At 43.5% G+C, this 23,299-nt stretch overlaps 1 protein-coding gene across 2 annotated transcripts in view; it reads right to left on the bottom strand.

The window, feature by feature from the left end:
• CHMP4B (charged multivesicular body protein 4B) overlaps positions 1-23,299 on the bottom strand; it is a 54,850-nt gene that overhangs the window by 13,787 nt on the left and 17,764 nt on the right. The window contains exon 1 of one of the 2 annotated variants that reach the window (XM_025932119.2): positions 13,023-13,286. The exons of the other annotated variant lie outside the window; for it this stretch is intronic. Coding sequence (XP_025787904.1) covers positions 13,023-13,128 — 106 coding nt within the window. The 5' untranslated portion in view covers positions 13,129-13,286. Of the gene's footprint in view, positions 1-13,022; positions 13,287-23,299 lie in introns of those variants that run through there. 2 annotated transcript variants of the gene reach the window in all.

Below are 23,299 nucleotides of genomic sequence, written 5' to 3'. Positions count from 1 at the left end.
ACCTACTCCCCCCCTCCAAAAAAAAGGATAGCTTGGGGGAAAAAAAAATTTAAAACCACCTTGATTACTTAGCCAACATAAGCTTCATCATCCTTGGTCCTGGTTGATGTGTAGTGGCAAGGGGCACAAAGAAAAGACTGTGAGGCTTGGTGGCAGAATCCTGGCTCTGACGCTGGACTGCAGTAAGTAATTTCACCTCTCAAATTATTTCACCTCTTCATCAAATGGAAAATGGATAACACTACCCCAAAGATGAATGAGAAAGATAATCTCTCTGAAAATACTCAATAAATGTGAGCATTCTCCATCTTGCTCATTTCTTTAAATTTCTGCCTCTCTCTCCTTGCCTATGCCTGACATTCTCTCGGGGGAATCTCTGTGTCTTCTTTTCTCTATCTGTTCCTCCCCTTAGCCCAGTGCGTCTCTCCAAGAAAGGGTTGCAGCTGTGGATCAGTGAGCAAAATATAATAGAGAACAGCAGCTAACATTTATAAGTGGCTTCCTGGGTGCCAGGCACCATGACTGGTGCTTTACATGTTCACTGGATCCTCCCAAGAACCCTATAAAGTAGGTACTGTTATTGCCCCATTGACCGATATGAAAATTGAGGTTCAAAGAGTTTAACACCTGCCCAAGTCATATGGTTACACAGTGAGAGGCCTGAGATCAATGCCAGGCTGCCTATCTGCAAAGAGTGTGTTCTTACTCCATGGAGAACATCTATCTACCCTGCACTGAGAAGGCAGGTGGCCTGCTTTTGCCTGAGCCTGGGGATCTGAGAGCCTCCTGTGCCTTCCCCACACAACAGATTCCACAAGCTAGTAGCCTGGCACCAAAGGCATCCAGAGGCAGCTCAGTCTGCCCAGAAACACTTGACTAATTGGTAATCCATGAGGGTAGGCAGTAAAAGCCTTTGGCTGAAAAGACAATTTTTTTTCCCTACTGGATTTTAAATTGCTTAAAGGTACATGTGCTAAAGTCCAACCATTTTATTAGCTCTTCTGCATTTAGGTTGGCAATTCTACATAAATGGGGAGATTGTAATGAGTGGTTTTCTGTTTTAAAGAATATCTGCTTCGGGGTGCCTGGGTGGCTCAGTTGATTGAACGTCTGACTTCGGCTTAGGTCATGATCTCACAGTTTATGAGTTTGAGCCCCACATCAGGCTTTCTTGCAACATGGAGCCTGCTTTGGATCCTCTGTCTCCCTCTATCTCTGCCCCTCCCCTACTCACATGTGCTCTCTCTCTCTCTCTCTCAAAAACAAATAAACATAAACATAAAAAAAAAAAAAAAAAGAATATCTTTTCCCTCATGCCTGCCCTGTGTCTTCCCTAGACCACATGCTCCTAAAGAGTGGAACCTACACTTCTGTGCCCCTAATAGCACTGACACAAGGAAAAGAGATGGGGGTACTTCATAATGCCCAACTTTGCCCTGTCATTTCTTCTGAGGCCAGTGGGCTCTGCCCTCTGTCCTCTCACCCCATAATATCCTCTAGATCTTTTCCCCAGAACCTAAAATGACCTTCCCTCTATATTCTAGAAGACCCAGGGACCATAGCTATAAGAACTTGGTAAAGTTTCTCAAACTTCTGTCACTTGCTTATGTTTTTTTTCCTGTATTAACTCCCAGTGGAGTGCCTAGAACTTTATTTGTATTTATTTTAAAGTAATTTCTTTTTTTAATTTTTTAAAACGTGTATTTATATTTGAGAGACAGAGAGAAACAGAGCATGAGCAGGGGAGGGGCAGTAATTTCTATACCCAACATGGGGCTCAAACTCACAACCCCAAGGCACCCCATGATGCTTAGAACTTTAAATTTTTCTCTTTTTTTATGTTTATTTATTTCTGAGAGACAGAGTGTGAGCGGGGGAGGGGCAGAGAGAGAGGGAGACACAGAATCCAAAGCAGGCTCCAGGCTCTGAGCTGTCAGCACAGAGCCCGACACGGGGCTCAAACCCATGAACCGTGAGATCATGACCTGAGCTGAAGTCAGCCGCTTAACCAACTGAGCCACGCAGGCGCCCCAATGCCTAGAAATTTAAAACCAGAGTCCAGGGGCCTGTTTACGTGACAGTGAGCCTAGGACCTCCCCTTGTGACTACATCTGAGGGGAAGTAGCAGAGACTCAGAGTAAGCAATAGACTGTTCCAGACTAGGTCAGTGGGAGTAGCCTAGGCCATAAGCAAGAAGAAAAGATGGCCAAGGGAAGTCCACCCAGGGTAGCAGTGCAAAGGCCTGTGAGGCTGCTCCCTTTTGTTCCAAAAAGGGCAGCTGATGGCTTTTCAGGGTTCTGCTGCAGCTGGGTTCAATTCAGGCAGGAAGAAGCCCCATTTCAGTTCCCAGACACAGCAAACATCCAGAGAGTAACTCTTGTGACAAGGGTAACTCAGGGCCAGATGGGGGTACTAGGATCCCAGGAAGGAAAGTGATCTGCCTTTAGTTATTGAGGGCCACAGTCAGACAGCCTGTGCTTTGGGATCCTAGGTCAAGGTTCTTTTCTGTATGCTGGTCAGGGCACAGAATTTTATTTAAGCAGCTGTCAGAAACGGAAACTGAGTACCCATGCAGCCCACAGATATGTCTTAGTTGTCCCATGTCTTAATGCATAAATTTGAATGTTACATATTTCACACAAATATCCAGATTTTTGGCTTCCTTTCGATACTGCAATTTTTCTGGCAACAATCCAACATAACTAAGTAGCAGCTATCCTTTTAGAAAGGGCACACACTCTCTAGTTCACCTCAGTGCCCACCACTTTCCACTAACATATACATGGCCATGTTATTCATATACATGTCCTGACTACCCCATAACACTAGACATTCATCTTAGGTCTGGAAGAAACAGTTACGAGTTATCTGGAACAATCTCTTACCTTCAGGCAGTTAAGGTTATTCCTAATCTAAAGACAGGCAACCAAAGGTTCAACAACTTGTTCAAAGTCACAAAGTTAGAGGTAATGGCTAAGAAGAATCCAAGCCAGGTACCCTATCCCCTGGGACAGTGCTCCTTCCACTACTCTTGAGAAGACTTATGTCTAGACAGAACCTGGAACATGGGTACTGTGATCATGGATCTAGCTTCTAGATCTAAATCTGCCATGATCAAATTACGTCCCTGAGCAATGCCCCTTTTAGGGCTCAGACTCTTCATCAAGGACATAAGAAGGATGGATTAAATGCTTCTTCTAAGGTGTTCCTCCAGCTCTAACAATATATGGACCTATACAGTTCTGAAATTTCTAGTAATTGATTAAAACAAATACAAAGGTTTCTTCTGATTGACCCTGTGTGATCTTGAAACTGTAATTAACATCAATATTCTCCATTTCCTGAGTATTTTGCATAATGAAGTTTTCTCTGTCCAATAAAATTAGCAGTATTTCTTTCAACTGGTTTCACAAACTGTGCTAGAAAAATCAGAGACTCCTTCTGGCATCTGAACTCAGCTGCTCCAGCTGGGGAGAGGAAGTCAGCATTCATATTCAACAACTAGCCACAAATGTCATTCATACACATCATTCAGGAAGAAGAGGTAATTACAGTTAGAATGTAAAGCCAGAAGCCCTCACTCTCCATTTCTTTGTAAGTTCTGGCACTGCTGACGTCCTCTCTCTGAAATGGCTCTCTCGGGGCGCCTGGGTGGCGCAGTCGGTTAAGCGTCCGACTTCGGCCAGGTCACGATCTCATGGTCTGTGAGTTCGAGCCCCGCATCGGGCTCTGGGCTGATGGCTCAGAGCCTGGAGCCTGTTTCTGATTCTGTGTCTCCCTCTCTCTCTGCCCCTCCCCCGTTCATGCTCTGTCTCTCTCTGTCCCAAAAATAAATAAACGTTGAAAAAAAAAAAAATTTGAAATGGCTCTCTCCTGTCAGTCTTAGAAGATACCCTAGAGGGGCACCTGGGTGACTCAGTCAGTTAAGCGTCTGACTCTTGATTTTGGCTCAGGTCATGATCCCATGGGTCATGAGTTCAAGCCCCATGTTGGGCTCTGTGATGACAGTGTGAAGCCTGCTTGAGATTCTCTCTCTCTTCCTTTTCTCTCTGCCCCTTAATCCTCTCTCAAAATAAATAAAAATAAACTTAAAAAAAAAAAAAAAAAAGATACCCTAGAGGGTCTCTGGCTCCCATAATCATTTATTCTTGGGTTTTTCTGGATCCTTTCTCTCCTCTTCTCAATTCCAAATGGGTGGATGGACCTCGAACCTTGATCCTGAGTTCTTTATACACATACCTGAGCTAACACTTGTTCGCAGCCTTGTATTTTATTCCTTCATTTAATCCTCACAATAAGGAATTAGTCTTAGTCCATTTATAGATAAGGAGATTTAAGCTGGAGAGATTAAGTAACTTGTTAACCTCTCAATGCTGGTGAATAACTGGCAGAGTCAGGATCCAAATCCATATTCCTTCTGCTTCCAGCCAAGATAAAATGGTAGGGACTACCTAAAACTTAACCTCCTACTTAAGAAAAATGAAACGATTTTCAAGACACAGGGTATCAGGTAAAAAAAGGTCAGTGATCCCTGAGATGGGAAATAAACTAGGTGACAACTCCCCTAGTTTATTGCTTTGAGAGTTTCCTAGGCCTCTGTGCAGGGAGAGAAACCACGCAGAGTCTGGCAGGCTTCCAGATTTGACGAGCTAGAGCTAAGAGTCTAGAAAGACCAAAGTGGCTAGAGTTCACAGGAGACACAGTACCAGAGAAGACAAAGCTGGAAGGGGGAGAGAGGGGAGAAGGGAGAGAGAAAGAGAACACAAAACACAAACTCTTGGAGATCTGTAGAGAGCCCTCTCAAGTATTCAGCAAAATACTGATCAGTGATCAGGGAAAGAACCACTCAAAAGGATTAGAGAGAACAGTATCAGGTGCTCACATGGGGCTGGTTACAGTACCTGCTCCTCAGCCATACTGGAAAACCTCACAATTCATGGGGCTTTGGGTAGAGTATTCAGAAAGGTCTTGTCTTGGGGCTCCTGGGTGGCTCAGTTGGTTAAGCTTCTGACTCTTGACTTCGGCTCAGGTAATGATCTCAAGGCTCATGAGTTTGAGTCTCACGTTGGGCTCCACACTGACAGTGCATAACCTGTCTAGGATTCTCTCTCTCCCCTTCTCTCTGCCCCTCCCCTGCTCCCTCTTTCTCTCTCTCTCTCTCTCTCAAAATAAATAAACTTTAAAAAAAGAAAAAAATATGGGGCGCATGGGTGGCTCAGTTGGTTAAGCATCCAACTTCAGCTCAGGTCATGATCTCGTGGTTTGTGGGTTCGAGTCCCACGTAGGGCTCTGCGCTGACAGCTCAGAGCCTAGAGCCTGCTTCAGATTCTGTGTCTTCCTCAATCTCTCTCTGCCCCTCCCCTGCTTGTGCTCTCTCTTTCAAAAATAAGTAAATAAACATTTAAGAAAAAAAAAAAAGAAGAAGAAGGGTCTTGTTTGAGTGGTGGGAAATAAATAGCCCTGTTTTGGTCCCACTAAATAAATTTTAAAAGCAAGACCCAAAAACACAAATTGTTACCAACAAAATGAACTATGCCCAAACAAAGCTTAAGAATATTTACAGTGTGGTGCCTGGGTGGCTCAGTCAGTTGAGCATCCTACTTCGGCTCAGGTCATGATCTCATGGTTCCTGGGTTCGAGCCCCATGTCAGGCTCTGCACTAACAGTGCAGACAGAGCCTCCTTGGGATTCTCTCTCCCTCTCTTTCTCTTTGCCCCTCCTCCACGCTCTCTCAAAAATAAACAAACATTAAAAGAAAAGAGTCTCTTAAAAAGAAAGATATTTTTTTAAAAAAAGAATATTTATAGGAATACAGAAATATCCAATACCCAGTAAGGTAAAATTTCCATTTGACATCTGATAAAATTAGCCAGAAGGAAAATGATACCAGACGAAAATACAGCCCTATACAGAGGTATGAGGAGCACCAGAAAGAATAAATACATAAACATATACAGCTTTCTAACTAATTAATTTAAAAAGATTATATTAAGTAATCTCTACACCCAATGTGGGGCTCAAACCCACAACCCTGAGATCAGGAGTCGCACATTTCAATGACTGAGCCAGCCAGGAACCCCACTTTTTAATTATTTAAATCTCTTTAAACAGAAAAACCAATAATGTAGTGAGGGGTTTATAACATATGTAAAACATATGACAGCAGTAGCACATAAGCCTGGGGGAAGTGAGACTGTACCACTGTATGGTTCAGGTACTGTATGTAAGGCGATAGTATCACTTGAAAATAGAATATATAAGTCAAAGATGTATATTACAAACTCTAAAGTAAATATTAAAAATAACAAAGAATTACAGCTAATAAGCCAACAAAGGAGATAAATGGAATCAAGAGAAAAAAATGGTAGCAAAGAACAGATGAGACCAATTTTTAAAAAGAGCAAGATGACGGATTTATATTTAGCCATATCAATAATCACATAAATGTAACCATCTAAATACCTCAATTAACAGGCAGAAGTTGGGGCACCTGGGTGGCTCAGTCAGCTGAGCGTCTGACTCTTGATTTCAGCTCAGGTCATGATCCCAGGGATTTGGGATTGAGCCCCATGTTGGGCTCCATGCTCAGTGTGAATTAGATTCTCTCTCTCCCTCTGCCCTTTCCCTCATTCTCTCTCCCTTTCTCTCTCTCTCTCTCTCTCTCTCTCTCTCTCAAATAAACAGTGGGCGGTGGGGCAGTGGGCACCTGAGTGGCTCAGTCGACTGAGCATCTGACTTCAGCTCAGGTCATGATCTCATAGTTTATGAGTTGGAGCCCCACATCAGGTTCCCTGCTGTCAGCACAGAGCCCACTTCCAATCTTCTTGCCCTCCCCCACTCACACTCAAAAACAAACATTAAAAATAAATAAGTAAATTAAAAAAATTAAACAATAGTGTGCCTGGGTGGCTCAGTCAGTTAAGCATTGACTTCGGCTCAGGTCATGGTCTCGCAGTTCATGGGTTTGAGACCTACGTTGGGCTGTTTGCTGTCAGCATAGAGCCTGCTTCAGATCCTATGTCTCACTGTCTCTCTGCCCCTCCCCTGCTTGCGCACGCACACATGCACACTCTCTCTCTCAAAAATTGGCATTTAAAAAAATAAACAATAAAAAGAAGTTTAATGTAAAAAAAAAAAAAAAAGAAAAAGTTATTGATTAGATTAAAATCCAACTACATGCTGCCAACAAAAAACACACTTCAAACATCAAGACAAATAAGTTAAAAGTAAAAGGATGGATCCCCAAAAAATTAAAAATAAAACTACTCTACAATCCAGCAACTGCACTACTAAGTATTTATCCAAGGGATACAGGTATGCTGTTTCAAGGGGCACATGTACCCCAATGTTTATAGCAGCACTATTGACAATAGCCAAAGTATGAAAAGAACCCAAATGTCCATCGATGGGTGAATGGATAAAGAAGATGTGGTATATATATATACAATGGAGTGTTATTTGGCAACCAAAAGGAATGAAATCTTGTTATTTGCAACAACATGGGTGGAACTAGAGGGCATTACGCTAAGTGAAATTAGTCAGAAAAAGACAAATTTCATATGACTTCACTCATATGTGGAATTTAAGATACAAAACAGATGAACATAAGGGAAGGGAAGCAAAAATAATATAAAAACACGGAGGAGAACAAAACATGATAGACTCTTAAATATAGAGAACAGAGGGTTGCTGGAGGGGTTGTGGGTGGGGGATGGGCTAAATGGGCAAGGGGCATTAAGACACTTGTTGGGATGAGCCCTGGGTGTTATACACAGGGGATGAATCACTGGATTCTGCTCCTGAAATCATTATTGCACTACATGTTACAATGTAACCAAGGTTACACTACACAAAAGAAGGCTGGAATGGATATATTAATTAATATACCAAAGTAGATTTCAAAGCGAAGAATATTACCAGGAACAAAGAAGGTCACCTCATAATCATAAAGAGTTCAATTATCAGGAGGATATAACAATTAGAAACATTTATAGACCTAATTATAGAATTTAAAAATACATGAAGCAAAAATGGATAGAATTACAAGGAGAAACAAATCCACAATTACAGTCAGATTTCAATACCCTTCTTTGAGAACTGATATAGACAGGAAATCAGTGAGGACACAGAAGTCTCGAACAGCTCAAAATCAATAAACCTGACCTAACTGACATCTATAGAAAATTTCACCACCAACAGCAGAATACTCATTCTCTTCATGTGAACATGGAACATTTACTAACATGGACCTCATTCTGGGCCACAATACAAAGCTCAATAGATTTAAAAGGATTCAAGTCATAAAAAGTATGTTCTCTAACCATAATAAAATTAAATTAGAAGTCACAAACAGAAGATCTCAGGAAAATTCCCAAAATACTTGAAAACTAACATATTGCTAAATAACCCATAGGTCAAAAAAGAAATTGAATGAGAAATTAGAAAGTATTTTGAGGGGTGCCTGGGTGGCTCAGTCAGTTAAGCTTCCATCTCTTGATTTTGGCTCAGGTCATGATCTCATGGTTCTTGGGCTTGAGCCTTGTGTTGGGCTCTGTACTTACAGCACAGAACCTACTTGGGATTCTCTCTCTCTGCCTCTCCTTGGCTTGCATGTGCACTCTCTCTCTCAAAATAAATAAATAAAATTTTTTTAAAAAGTATTTTGAATGGAATGAAAATGAAAATATAACACATCAAGATTTGTGGGATGTCACTTAAAGCAATCCTTAGGGGAAATTTTATAGCACTAAATGCTTATATTAGAAAAGAAGAGGGGCGCCTGGGTGGCGCAGTCGGTTAAGCGTCCGGCTTCAGCCAGGTCACGATCTCGCGGACCGTGAGTTCGAGCCCCGCGTCAGGCTCTGGGCTGATGGCTCAGAGCCTGGAGCCTGTTTCCGATTCTGTGTCTCCTTCTCTCTCTGCCCCTCCCCCGTTCATGCTCTGTCTCTCTCTGTCCCAAAAATAAATAAAAACGTTGGAAAAAAAAAAAATTAAAAAAGAAAAGAAGAAAGACCTCAAATCAGTGACCTCAGCTTCCACCTTAGAGAAACCAGAAAAAGAATAAAGCCTAAATTATGCAGAAGAAAGGAAATGAGGATCAAAATGAAAATCAATAAACTAGAAAACAGATGTATGTTAACTAGACTTATGGTGATCATTTTGCAATATATACATATCAAATCAAATATGCTGTATACTTGAAACTAATATGTCAATTATACCAATAAAGCATAACAAAATAAAAAATAAATAAAATAGAAAACAGAAACAATGAAATAAAAATAGAAATCAATGAAATAAAAATCTTGTTCTTGGGGCACCTGGGTGGCTCAGTCTGTTAAGTGCCCGACTTCAGCTCAGGTCATCAACTTGCAGCTTTTGAGTTCCAGCCCCTCATTGGGCTCTGTGCTGACAGCTCAGAGCCTGGGGCCTGCTTCAGATTCTGTGTCTTCTTCCTCTCTACCCCTTCCCCACTCGTGCTCTGTCTGTCTCTCTCTCTCTCTCTCAAAAATAAATAAACCCTAAAAACAAGACAAAAAAACAAAAACAAAAACAAAAAAAACCCTGTCTCTTTGATCAATAAAATTGAACTTCTAGCCAGAATGATCAGGAAAAAAAAAGTTGGCAATGTCAGGAATGATGTAACATCACTACTGATTCCACAGATGCTAAAAGGGAAAGGGAATATTATGCACAACTTCATGCTAATAAATTTGAAAACTCAGATTGACAAATTCCTCGAACAACCCAAATCCATGCTCCTTCTACTATCAGGAATTATACTTTGCTTGTAATACTTTGTTACCAGAAACAAAAAAAGACACAGCCCCAAAGCTGAAGGAGTTCACAAACCAGCAAAGAGATGGACAATGTGATATAATGACAGAGGTAAGCACAGGGCACTATGGTAGCCCAGGGGAGGGGAACCTAACCTTTGTAGTTATCACACACTTTAAAGGATGATAAGAACGGGGCACCTGGCTGGCTCAGTCAGCAGAGCATCCGACTCTTGATCCCAGGGTCATGAGTTCAAGCTCCATGTTGGGTGTGAAGCCTACTTAAAAAAATAAATAAAATAAAAAAAAAATAAAGGATGATAAAAGACAGGCAAGAGAAACATATCCCAGGCAGGAGGAACAGAAAGGCATTGGGGTGGATGGGGAGGAGTAAGGAAAGATAAAAGCTCAAGAGAGAAACTCAAGAACAAACTTGTATGTCTTATTAAGGAGCTGCTAGACTTTATCCCAGGATTAGAGGGAAGCCATTGAAAGATTCTAAGCAGGGCAAGCATGTGATAAGATTTGCATTTCAGAAAGATCTCTCTGGCTGCTGTGAAGAGAAAGGACTGGTGACAACTGCAATAATCCAGAGAGTTTGGATTTCAAGGGCCTGAACTAAGGCCACAGTGGAGGGACTGACCAGAAGAAGATGAGAGGTATCAAGAGGGAAGACCTTGGCCTGTATCATCTGTTTGAATGTGTAGGGGAAGGAAATGAGAAAATGCACAGTCAGGAAGAACCCCCAAGTTCTGGTTGGAGCAACAAGGTGGTGGAGATGCCACTTCTCAGAGAGACTAGTAACCGACTCAGGGGAGAAAAGACGAGGTGCCCCGAGAAGGCACTTTTAAAATTACATACCAGGGCGCCTGGGTGGCTCAGTCGGTTAAGTGTCAAACTCTTGATTTCAGCTCAGGTTCGTGGGTTTGAGCCCTGTGTCAGGCTCCATGTTGGCAGTGTGGGGCCTGCTTGGGATTCTTTCTCTTCTTCTCTCTGCCCCTCCCCTGCTCACTCTCTCTCACTCTCAAAAATAAATAAACTTAAAAGAATGTCAAACTTAAAAGAAACTTAAAAGAAGCTTTAAAAAATAAATAAAATAATGTATCACTTACATGACTATGTAATCAAAACAAACAAAAAAGTAACCTAAATAAAAGAGCCAATTTCTGCCCCATCCCCAGACATGAAAAGACAGTTGTATCTATTTTTTTATTAAAAAAAATTTTTTTTAATTTATGTTTATTCTTGAGAGAAAGAGACAGAACACAAGCAGGGGAGGGTCAGAGAGAGAGGGAGGGAGACACAGAATCTGAAGCAGGCTCCAGGCTCTGAGCTATCAAGCACAGAGCCCGACGTGGGGCTCGAACCCACAAACCATGAGATCATGACTTGAGCCAAAGTCAGATGCTTAACCAACTGAGCCACTTAGGTACCCTAAGACGGTTGTATTTAAAACAGCAAACATGTATTAAGAACAACTTAACTATGCCTGGCACTTGAGCTGTGGCCTGGTCCCACGAGTGGAGTAAGGACACTGATCACACTCCTCCCACCCACCAGGTCTCAGGCTGTATGCTCTTAGCCTGCCTTACTGGAGGTGATCAGGTTCTTGGCTGGGACATAGGAAAAGCAGAGCCTGCCCTTGGTTTCCGTTCCCAGGCTAGGATGAAATGTTTCTTTTCCAACTGGCTTTTCTTCCCCTGCTTCCAGCTGAATTCAAGCCAACAAAAGCCCCCTCTGCCTGAACAAGCAAGAAAGCACCCTGGCAACTGAGATGACAAGAGAGGTCTGGGGGTTGAAGTCGATTGTGGGGAAGTGGGGAGGGGGAAATGCCAGCAGAAAAGCACTACGAAGTATTTGTCCAAAGCAAGAGGGAAAACCAAACTAGTGTTTTCTCTTAGAATCGGAGAGGCATGATGAAGTGGGTAGAGACAAATTACCCTCCTTGCCCAAATGGCAGCTTCCAAAGAATGGAGGGCAAGAGGAGCCACAGTAAGCTGGTGTCTTTCTGGGAAAGAAGGTTTTGCCTGGGTCCACAATAAATAGGGGCACAGAATCTCAGTGTCCTGGAACCCTAATGCATACCTCTATTTTCACACTTTAAGAATGGGAACTTGGGGTGCCTGGGTGGTTCAGTGAGTTAAGCATCTGACTCTTGATCTCGGCTCAGGTCATGATCTCACAGTTCTTGAGTTCAAGCCCCACATCGGGCTCTGCACTGATGGTGCAGAGCCTGCTTGGGATTCTGTCTCTCCCTCTCTCTGCCCCTCCTCTGCTTGTGCTCTCTCTCTCAAAATAAATAAATAAATAAATTAAAAAAAAAAAAAAAAGAATGGGAACTCTGGGAGGAAGGGACTTGTCTCTCTATCTCCGTATTCTCAGTACATAGTAGGTGTTCCGTGAGGGATGGTTGGCTGGACAAACACACTTCTGGAGAATAAGTCCAACCTTGTTTGCACAGAGGAGGAAACTAAGACCCAGGGAGGTATAAGCAGAGTATGTATTCAGTGAACCCTGGTGGAAGGTGGTCCTAGGACCAGAACACAGGTCTCCAGTTCTTTCCCACATGCCCCCACAAGCCCTGTTGGGGCTGAGAAAGAATGAATGAGCAGGAGCAATGAGCTCTACCAGGTAGGAGGAGAAAAGTGCAGGGGCAATTGTTTCCAGAGGACCACCCTCCTCAAACACCAAGCCTCTACAAACAAACCTGCCTCCCTGGCCGTGCAGCGGAACAGGCTTATGATCCAAGCTGGGTCACAGAACAGCTCCTCCCCTCCACTGCTGTGATTAGCCTAGTCACGAGTACCTAACCCAAGCAGCCAATCATATTCCTCTTCTGGAATTTGCTAGGAGATTCCAGAGGAGAGAAATGAGAGTGAAGGGAGTTAGTGGCACATTCCCTGCCAAGATCCAAAGCTCTAAGCCAGAGCAGTTGGCAGCCCTGGCCCAGGTTCATGAGGAAGTCAGTAAGAATGAGTCAACATGCTGAAAGAGAGACCAGCTCCACCCTGCCCTTTCCCACAGTCATATGTGTCAATAAGTCCTCCTTCCGCAGAGTAAGCCGGTATGAGTTGGCGTTTTATCACCTCCAACTAAAACCAAACTGGCAATACCAGAAATGAGATAGTACAGAAAAACAGCAGAGAAGCTGGAGCAGGATTCTCAACCGGGGTCCAGGATCCCTACCACAACCTGCAAAATTTCACATGCACTGTATGTGTAGTTCTGGGAGGAAACGGCACTTACTGGATTTTGAAAAGGGTCCATGATGTCCCAAAGAATTAAAAACGAAGGAGCTTGAGAAAAGGGAGACAGACACTCCCAAAGCCAGGGCCTCCAGTTGAGGATCCATCAGGAGTTCTTGAATGGTCTACCAAATTTGGAGGTCTATACTTCCTTACTGTTTCCATCCCCTAGCTCTGCTGCCCCCAACTTCCTTCATGCCTGCTTTTACCCCTGCAGTAGCCTCTGCACAAATATTCCTGCCTCCAAGAAAGCAACTGAACTGATATTTTCTTCTTGCTACTCTCTACTTTCTGCAACTTTTGTGCTGGGTTGTTTACCCCAGTAATTAGATAAGAACCTCCCTCTTCCTTTTTCTTCCCAGTCATAGATCCTGTCACATGGTGGAGAGACATACAGCAGAGGTTCTGAGGATCTCAGGGCCACAAGAAGAGAGGAACAAAAGGGCATCTCTAGAGGACAGGGTCATTTCTTCTTCTACATGCACCTTGCCAGTTGACCTGGGCCAGGGCGATTAGGTGGGAGTTTGGCAAAAGTCCTGTTTACACACACATATGCACTTCCACACCTCTGGGGGAACTTACCTCTTATTTCTATATTCACCCTCCCTGAGGAGCTAGGTGATTAACAATTCTACCTCCTCTCCCATAGCCATTTACCACCCCTCCCAATTCTGGCAGACCTGGATCAAGGCTGAAACATGGAAAACAGCTTCAGCCCCTCCCTCCATAAAGGCATGAAAAGCCTCTTTGCCCACAAATCTTCAGCCTAAGCCCTAAACCTTCAGCACACCAAGGGAAGGCCCCTTCCTACAACTGAAGCAATCAGGACCCAAGAGCAAGAGGACTGTGTCCAGAGCAGAACCCTGTGTTGAGTGTGTGTTTTGGGGGGCAGAGGGATTATGTTGTGTAGTTGCTCACAAGGTTGTCACTTGGGCTCTATGAGCTGGGGGAAGGCAGGGGGAAGAGAGAGTGTATGTGGATGGGGGTAGGAGGTGCCCCCTCCCCACCTGTCACCAATGGTCTTTCTTTCTTTCTTCTTCTTCTTCTTTTTTTTTTTTTTAACCAGTGGTCCTTCCAAACACAAACTTTAACACTCCACTCCCCTGCCTAGAAAACCCTGTACTGGCTTTCATTCTCTGTAGCCTCCTCAGGCTTCCAGTTCTCCTCAAATGCCCAGCTCACTCTTCATCTGGTTTGCTCCCACCGGTCTTGCAGGGCTGTCCAGGCAGCAGCTTCTCAATCCTCCCACTCTCCCCAGGCCAAGTGAGGACACTTCTCCTGGATCCTGAATCACTCCTTGCTGAAAGCTGCCTCAAAACACCAAACTGTACTACTGTAACTGACATCCCCTTGGTGCAATGAAGCTTCTGGGGACAGTCCCTGGCTTAGATAAGCTGTTCGAGCCCACATGTCACTTGAATGAATAAGGAATAAGCAATGCCTATGGTCTGGTCAGTCACTTAAAAACTGCCCAAGAACCTGCCATTGTTGCTTCTACGCCTAAGAGTTGATTTGAACCAAGTCTGGCTACTAAAAAAGTTTTTAAACTATCTCAATGGACTAGTAACCCCAACAGCCTGAGATCCTCATAACACTGGGAGATAGCTCTAATGAGACTTTTATCTTTGCCAGTCCTCACTATTTATGAAATCACAAGACACCCACAGGTCTACCTCCCAGGGTCAAGGAGAAAACAAATAATGAATCTGTTCCTGGCTCCAACCTCCAGGGAATTTAATAGTAATGGCAGTTCTCTGTTTCTGTTCTTTGCAAAGCCTCTGAGCAGACATGCTAATAATGGCTGGGAAGACCCTCTTCCTAATCTACTCCATTTTTTTTTTTTTTTAATTTTCAAATGTTTTCATTTATTTTTGAGAGAGAGAGCATGAGCAAGGGAGGAGCAGAGAGAGAGGGAGACACAGAATCCAAAGTAGGCTCCAGGCTTTGAGCTGTCAGCACAAAGCCGACATGGGGTTCAAACTCATGAACTGCAAGATCATGACCTGAGCTGAAGTCAGATGCTCAACTGACCAAGCCACCCAGGCACCCCTACTCCTCCTTTAATACCTTTTATTATTTTCTGATTCAGGTCAAATCTCATTGTAATTAATTTCCTGGGGATAGTCAAATTCTTATGCTGAAATGAAATCCATTTTTGTCAACAAATGCTATAAACAACTGGGCCACAGTCAGGTAATCCTGAGGTACCATGAGGTGGGAATCAGGCAGATTTGGTCCATATCCTGGCTCTGTCGTCTATAATTTGGATAATCTTGGATGAGCCTTGAGCTTTAACTTATTTATAAAATGGTGATAAGACAATAAAATAATTCTGGTATTAACTATAATGCCTATCACCTAAAAAAGGTTCAGCAAACATTAACTGAATCAGAATCCATATGAAAAAAAAATCCCATTTCGGAAAGTACAGTAATAGTCATTCCCAAAAGATTTTCCCAAGACTTTTAATGGGAAGACATAGGCAAATCACTTAACCTTTCTAAGACTCAGTTTCCGTATATATAAAATAAGGATAATAACATCTGTATCTCACTGAACCACTACAAGGAAAACAAGGCAGCACATGCAAAGTAGTTGAATAGTACAATACCTAATAGTAGATGCTCAATAAATCTTCATCCCCTTCTCCTTCAATAGCAAAAGAATGGAAATAGAGGCTTAGAAAGCTAAGTAACTTCCCCCAAATTGCAGTCAGTTAAGTGATAGAGCCTAATCCAGTTTGCAAATCCAGTTTGTCTGACTTCAGAGCCCTTATTATGATTATTACTCCTATTTTACAGATGAGGCCAAATAGTTAACCTTGATGGCAGACATCAAGTAACATATATATTACACATATATATGTAAAAAACAGATTTTACTACACACACACACACACACACACACGCACACACACCCAATCATGAATTTGCTACCTGGTCTTTCCACTAAACACTGTAGCTTATAACCATATATGTGAAAATAATAAAACTGGAGAACTAACTCCAAACTGCACAGAATTATCATAAGCCAAAATAATGAAGGGATGATAATTTCTATTCCCTTGAACAATACACAACAGTGATACATTATAATTGGATTATTTAGAAAAGAATGTAAAGAAAGGAATGTTAGAAAGCAGGCTTCTTACCGAGGAAAGCAATACCTCAGGGGTCCCCAAGTAGTCAAATAGAAAACAAAAAGAGAAGGAGGATAAGTGCCGAAGATTCTCCAGCCAATTAAAGCACTTAATCCTGGCCACAGCAGCCTCCACATCCCCTTGCTATGGGGATCCCAGGGCACCCCCTCAGACTACTGACAGCCTCAGTCTTCCCTAGAGGAGACACTCTCACCTCTCCCTCCTCCAGCATTTTGCTTCTCCTGGTCCACTGTTGGGGGAAACCATCCAGTGCTCCTGTCACTCTATTCACCCTCCACCTCACCACTACCCCCTCCTAGCCATGCTTCCTTCGAAATCCTGCTGAGCACACTTCCAGAACATCTTTGTACTCACTAGACATGAGACCTGGTTCTGGTTCCAGCCCTGACCAAATCAAAGTCTTAGTTTCCTCATCCGTAAAATGGAGATGGGGAACGGACCCAAATGATCTAAGACTTATGATTCTAAGACACAGTAATTCATCAAACCTGAACAAGGTTCAGCCGAGCTAAGTCATGTGCCCTTCTTTCTTTCCTATCTACACATACACTAAGGTAAAGCTCTGCAATGTTCAGATGTCCTAGGCTATTATCTTATTAACCCTATCTTAGGCACTGGTCTTCACTACCTTGAAAGAATCTTTCTTTAAAGAAAGGGACCACCTTGCATCTACTTAGACATGGCCTTCTTCCCTCCTACCAACCACAGAGCCATATGCCTTTATTAGCATTTAAAACAAAACAAAAACTTGTTTCTCACACATGAAAACAGATCAGAAAAGTCACTCTTGAGTCTGCTTTCACTTAAGACACAGAAAATTCGATGTTTTAAACGATTTGACCAAAAGGGTTAGAGAAATTCAGGCTAAAATTAACTCACAAAAGATTTGTCGTCTGGGGCACCCAGGTGACTCAGACAGTTAAGCGCCTGACTTTTTTTTTTTTTAATTTTTTTTAATGTTTATTTATTTTTGACACAGAGAGAGACAAAGCATGAGCGGGGGAGGGGCAGAGAGAGAGGGAGACACAGAATCCGAAGCAAGCTCCAGGATCTGAGCTGTCAGTGCAGAGCCCGATGCAGGGCTCCAACTCGTCAACTGCAAGATCATGACCTGAGCTGAAGTTGGATGCTTAACCGACTGAGCCACCCAGGCGCCCCAAGCGTCTGACTCTTAATTTAGGCTCAGGTCATAATCTCACGGTTGTGGGATTGAGCCCTGCATTGGGGCAGACAAAGAAGGGGAGAAGTGCCTTGTTTTTGCTCTCTTCCATATTGTCCATGTTGTCTCCAGCAGAGGTGAAAAGGCCGAGCAAACACCATAGTACCCAATATGGTCTGAAAATGCAAAGAACTGGCTGAGAAGGGACTAAAAGTCCAAAATCTGGCTCCTTTCCTATATTTATGAATAGTGAGAAGGCTGGGGAAAATTCTCTGGCTATGTAAATATATATACTCTCCTCTCCCAGCCAGAAGCAGCCTCTTTCCTTCAAGCCGCTTCTCACAGCCCTTCTCAGTCTCCATTGGATCCTAGTCATAATCCCTGATGGGCTGTGAACCTAAGACAGAGGCCAACAATTACTCATTTCTGAACCCACAGCAACACCTAGCACAGCACTCTCCACTACTAGGTGTTTGGGAAACATGCTGAATGAGTAACAGAAGGATAATATAATGCCTCTGAGATACTTAAGGGGACTGGAGTAAACAAATAAAATCCTTAGCTGCTATAAAAATCACCAAGACTACTGAAGTGCTAGAAATGTTCTATGTCTTGATCTGGGTGGTGATTACATGGGTATATACATCTGTTAAAAAAAAAAAAACCACTGAGCTATACACTTAAGACTTGTCTGCTTTACTATAAACAAATTACACATTAATAAAAAAAAAAAAAAAGAAAAAATCAAGAAGCACCAAAAATTGTCATTTGTATACCAACTTTTTCCTAGGTCTTTTTATAGACTTCCTAATCTTCCCCAGAGTCCTGTAAAAGGGGTTAAAAGTAGGAATATTCTAATCCCTTGGATAGGTTCTTAGAAGGCAGGGAAAGACAGCCTGGTTACACAAAGAATCAGGAAGGTAGCTACAAGACCCTGACGTTTATGAGCCTCCACCCAGGCTGTGCCATCCTGCCAAACCACCAACAGCCAGTTATAACTAAAAAAAAAAAAAAACCACCCCCTAAAATAGCAACTGTTTGCGCCTTCTCTCCCGTCAGCTGGCCTTCTGCATGGCAACTTTAATTTTATTTTCAAAGCCATTCTGGCAACGGGCCACCCCAGAGTCTGTTGAGAAGCAGTGAGGCAGCAGAACTAATCAGAAAGAGATAAGAGCCACGGGTTCTAGTCCCAGGTTTGTCTTCATGAGCTGTGTCACTTTAAAAAAAATTCTTTTTAAATGTTTATTTGAGACAGAGACAGAGACAGAGCAGGAGTGGGGGAGGGGCAGAGAGAGGAGGAGACAGACTCCGAAGCCAGGTTCCAGGCTCTGCACTGTCAGCACAGAGCCCGATGCAGGGTTCAAACCCATGAACTGTGAGATCATGACCTGGGCCGAGGTCGGCCACTTAACCAACTGAGCCACCCAGGCACTCCTGAGCTGTGTCACTTTTTATTTATTTTTAATGTTTATTTACTTATTTTGAGGGGGGACAGAGAGAGAGAATCTCAAGCAGGCTCTGCGCTAACAGTGCAGAGCCCAATATGGGGGTCAAACTCACGAACAGTGAGATCATGACCTGGGCCAACAGCAAGAGTCGGTCGCTTAACCAACTGAACCACCCAGGCACCCTGAGCTACCTAACCTCTCTGGGCCTGGAATCTCCCTCTATACGGGCAAGATGAGCTCTAAACTTGTGTGATTTTTCCAGAGCTGCTTAGGACACATGAAAGTACTATGAAAGTTAATAAAAGGGAGAGAATGGTCTTTAATGGGCACTAGTAGGGTGAGGTTTTAAAGGCCTTCATTTAGAACCAGGTGAGTAAATGTCTTCCATATTTTTAAAAGGCTTAGCTGTTCAGGGCAGTGCTAGGACCTCAGGTCTTTGCAGAGAAGCCCACTACTCTCCCCAAGATATATAGCATCATCTTTAGTCACCATCCTGAAAAGCAGATTTTTTTTTTTTAATGTTTTTATTTATTTTTGAGACAGAGAGAGACAGCATGAACGGGGAGGGTCAGAGAGAGAGGGAGGCACAGAATCCGAAGCAGGCTCCAGGCTCTGAGCTGTCAGCACAGAGCCCGACGCAGGGCTCGAACTCATGAATCGTGAGATCATGACCTGGGCCGAAGTCGGACACTCAACCGACTGAGCCACCCCGGCACCCCTAAAAAGCAGATTTAAATAAAATGACTCAAGTCAGGCCAGCCTTGACCAGCTGGTTCTTTTCTCCACTCCCTTCACAAAGGAGACAACTCCTTTGTATCCTGTGGCCCCAATCCTGTGGGTTGGTGAGGAAGTCAAGTCCTATTACAAGGAAGCATCCTCAGTATGTTTAACTGGTCACTGCTGGGTTTTTGTCCAGCAGGGCTTAAGCCTGCTCAGCCCCAGAAAAAATGTGTGCATCTGATTTGCCAAAAGACTGGCAGTCAAGTGAGAGGCAGACTACTGATCCAAAGGAGGCTCAGACACCAGAAGAAATGCCTTCTGGCAACTGCGCTGCTCACCTGGACAGAGGCTCACGGGAGCAGCTAAAAACGATTATTCAGCTCTGGCGTCTGAACCAGGGAATCACAATTAAAAACAAAACAAAACAAAACAAAAAACGTCCATCACATTCTACAAAACAGTCTGTGGCTGCCCTCAACATCTACACTGAGCAGGGCTGTACCCAAGCTGCTAACAGACAAAACAAACACTAAGCTGCTCCATCTTTTTATGCAGCAAAATTGCTTAGAGCAACACCTGGTTCTCTGGAGAGTTACTGTAATACAGCACTTGTTGACTCAGACAATGTTAGAGCAGGAAGAATCTCAGCATTCATTTAATCCATCCTTTTCATTTTATTGTTCTCAACAATAGCTGATTCTCAACAAATTGTTGCTTCTCAACAAAGGCCCAGAGTAGAGAAGGCACTTGCCCAAAGATACTAGTTGACAGAAGCAGAACTAGAACTGGGGTGGTCTCTAAGTCCTAGGGCTCTGCTGGACCATCCTGGGTAATGGAGGGAGCACCTAGAAAAGAGGGGAAAAAAACAAGAGGCTGGGAGCTCAGGAAAGAGTGAATAAAAGAGTTCTCAGATTTTTGTGACTAGGATAGCAGAGACCAGGCTGAACTTGAAATGTATGGACCTCAGAAACAGAAGTCCTTCTCATTAGCCAAGGGAGGTAAACTCTCCCCATCTCCCTCTCTCATGGATCAAAGATAAACATGACGGGAAAATTAAATAATCTCAAAGATCACAATTAATTGAGTAAGCCGGCCAGGGAGTCGGGAGCAAAATGCACAACATGAGGTAGTCAAGGACATGATTAATAAATGAGGCTTGGTCAAACTAGTTTAAGTAGGGAAGATATGCCTATCTTCAGCATATAACCTGAGATACTCTCAAGTGGAGAAAAGTTACTGTTCTGTCTCTACCCAGCTGCCCAGGATGTTCCAGGCTTCAGATAAAGCAGAAGGGGAACCAGGAAAAAGTAACCAAAAAAGAGTAATGACCCCCCTTATAAGGGAACCACTCTCTACCCACCTCAATCCCTCTGGTAATAATGGGTAGAAAGCCTACCAATGGGTAACTTCAGCAGGGTGCTGCAGCAAGATGGCTGCTGTTCCCCACAAACTGTTCAACAGACAGAGTGTCTATTCAGTATGTGCCTCACTAAATTCAACCTAACAGATTCCTCAGCTTAGTATCCAGGGCCTCCTCAGGGAGGCTGCAGCCTATCTTTCCAACTGTCACTCTGTCTGAGCCACCACTACCCCCCACCCTTCCCCTATCATCTCCCCTCCCCTCCCACATACACACAGAGTACCTTGGTTCCACAATTCCTTCAGCACAGAATGGCCTTACCCCCTTCCTCTGTCCCAAATCTTCATCTGTGTCCTACTATCCCTTCACATGGAGTCTTTCACAGTGGGCACTTAAAATGCTGGCCAAATTGGGTAGAAGCTAATCTAACAACTTTTTTCCTTATCCCACCATCATCTGACATAAACAAACAACCCCATCTTGGGATGCCAACCAGAGTCCCAGTTCCTAATCCTGAGAGTAGCCGGCTCTCTTTCAGGGACCATTTGTGTGGCCTCACCTCTCTGCCTCTTACCTCTGAAATAAGAGTAATATTTCTTGTCAGAGAAGCTGAGTGCTTCGAGATGAGAGGCTTTGGAAACACATATTCTCAAGTTCAAGGCCATTATTTTAAATTCCCCTCAGACCAATGCACCATTTACCAACTAATGCTAAGAACTTAAAGCTTGTTTCCAGCCAAATGCCTCTTCTTTTATCACAAATGCCCTAGTGTATGGCTGTTGAGAGAGCTGCACTGAGGACTCTGGGTAGCCTAGAGGCTTTGTATTTCCACAGACTATGGAGATTTTTCTCTTGAGTGTAAAAATAGTTCATGGTTTCAAGAAAAGCCCCGAGTTTCAGGTCTGCTGTTCTCTCAAATCTCATGGTATAATACATTAACTGGTTCCCAACCTATGGGCTGTGAGCTCATAGGGTTCATAGTCGCCACTACACTACACTGCTCTGTGAAATGTGCCTGCCCAGCACTGTCTGTGCTCTAAATGGTGAATATATCACACAATAATAAAAGCAACTGTCACTTGACCACCTACTGCCATTCATGTGACAATCCTAGGATAGAAACACAGACAGTGGGTATTCAATAAATATTGGTTGAAGGTAATTATTTATCTTCTCAATTAATGGGTACTAAAGTACAACTACACATTATCACATGACCATCCCTGATTTTTTTCTGGAATTGGAAAAGCGTCCTCCAACCTGAAGACTGAAAACCTCTGGGTTGGTTAAAGAGTCCTGAGTTCTGATCTAGGTCCCAATCCAAGCCAGACTCCCAGAAAGCAGAGCCAGGAGGCTGTGTCCTATCTCTAGACCTTGGTGTCCTCAGCAGAACAACAAAAGGGTAGGATTAAAAGTACCCTTAATGGATCCTCTCAGCTCTGCTCTTTAAAACCTCTCACCCTTAGGCCACTCTCTGGAGCAGTGGTTCTCAAACCTAGGAGCTTCTGTCCCCCAGGGGACATTTAGCAGTGTTTAGAGAGTGTTTTTTTGTTGTCACAACCGGAGGAGGAATGCTATGGATATCTAGCAAGTAGAAGTCAAGTATGCTGCTAAACATCCTGCAATGCACAGGACAGCCCCCTCCGCACCAAATTCTCTGGTCCAAAATGTCAATAGTCCCAAGGTTGAGAAACACTGCTCTAGAGACCACTGAGAAACTGAGCTTGTTGTGGTAAAAGAATGGAAACCAGGCTGGGAAATGCACAATGCTAATGCTGTAACAGACTGTGAGTGAATGCAGTGAGCAAAGGCTCTCAAACCATTCTAGACACATATAAACAGTCTCTTGGTTTTCTCTCTGGCACTAGTCCCACTTTGGATAACATAATCCAGTCATTCTGAGGACCCCCAACCTTGCCCTCCCCCTCCTCCTCAACCCGACCCACACCTGTTATTGACACACTGCCTTGCTAAAGCTGGCAAGAGAATCTGAAATTAAGCATTAACAGCAGGGAGCCAGGGGGCACCTGGGTGGCTCCACTGGTTAAGAATCGGCTTTCCTCAGGTCATGATCTCACGGTCCCTGAGTTACAGCCCTGCGTTCACAGCTCAGAGCCTGAAGCCTGCTTTGGATTCTGTGTCTCCCCCTACCCCCGTCCCTCCCCCACTCATGCTCTTGTCTCTTTCTCTCTCAAAAATAAACAAACATTAAAAAAAAAAAAAAAAATAGCAGGGAGCCAGAACAGTGCATGGTATGGTAGGAAAGCACCAGACTGGAGCTCTAGCCTTGACTCAGTCCCTATGGAAACCACTTAATTGCTTTGAGCCGTGGTTTCCTCCTCTGCAAAATGGGATTAAAATCACAACCTGTCCTATCTTATAAAGCTTCTCTTTCAAAACCAGATCATGTATGTGAAAGTACTTTGGAAGC

This window comes from Puma concolor, chromosome A3, assembly GCF_028749965.1.
Source record: "Puma concolor isolate L17-30 chromosome A3, mPumCon1.1.hap2, whole genome shotgun sequence".
Classification (NCBI taxonomy): Eukaryota; Metazoa; Chordata; class Mammalia; order Carnivora; family Felidae; genus Puma; species Puma concolor.
Note: the sequence above shows the minus strand (reverse complement) of the source record. Positions and strands in the feature narration are given on the sequence as shown.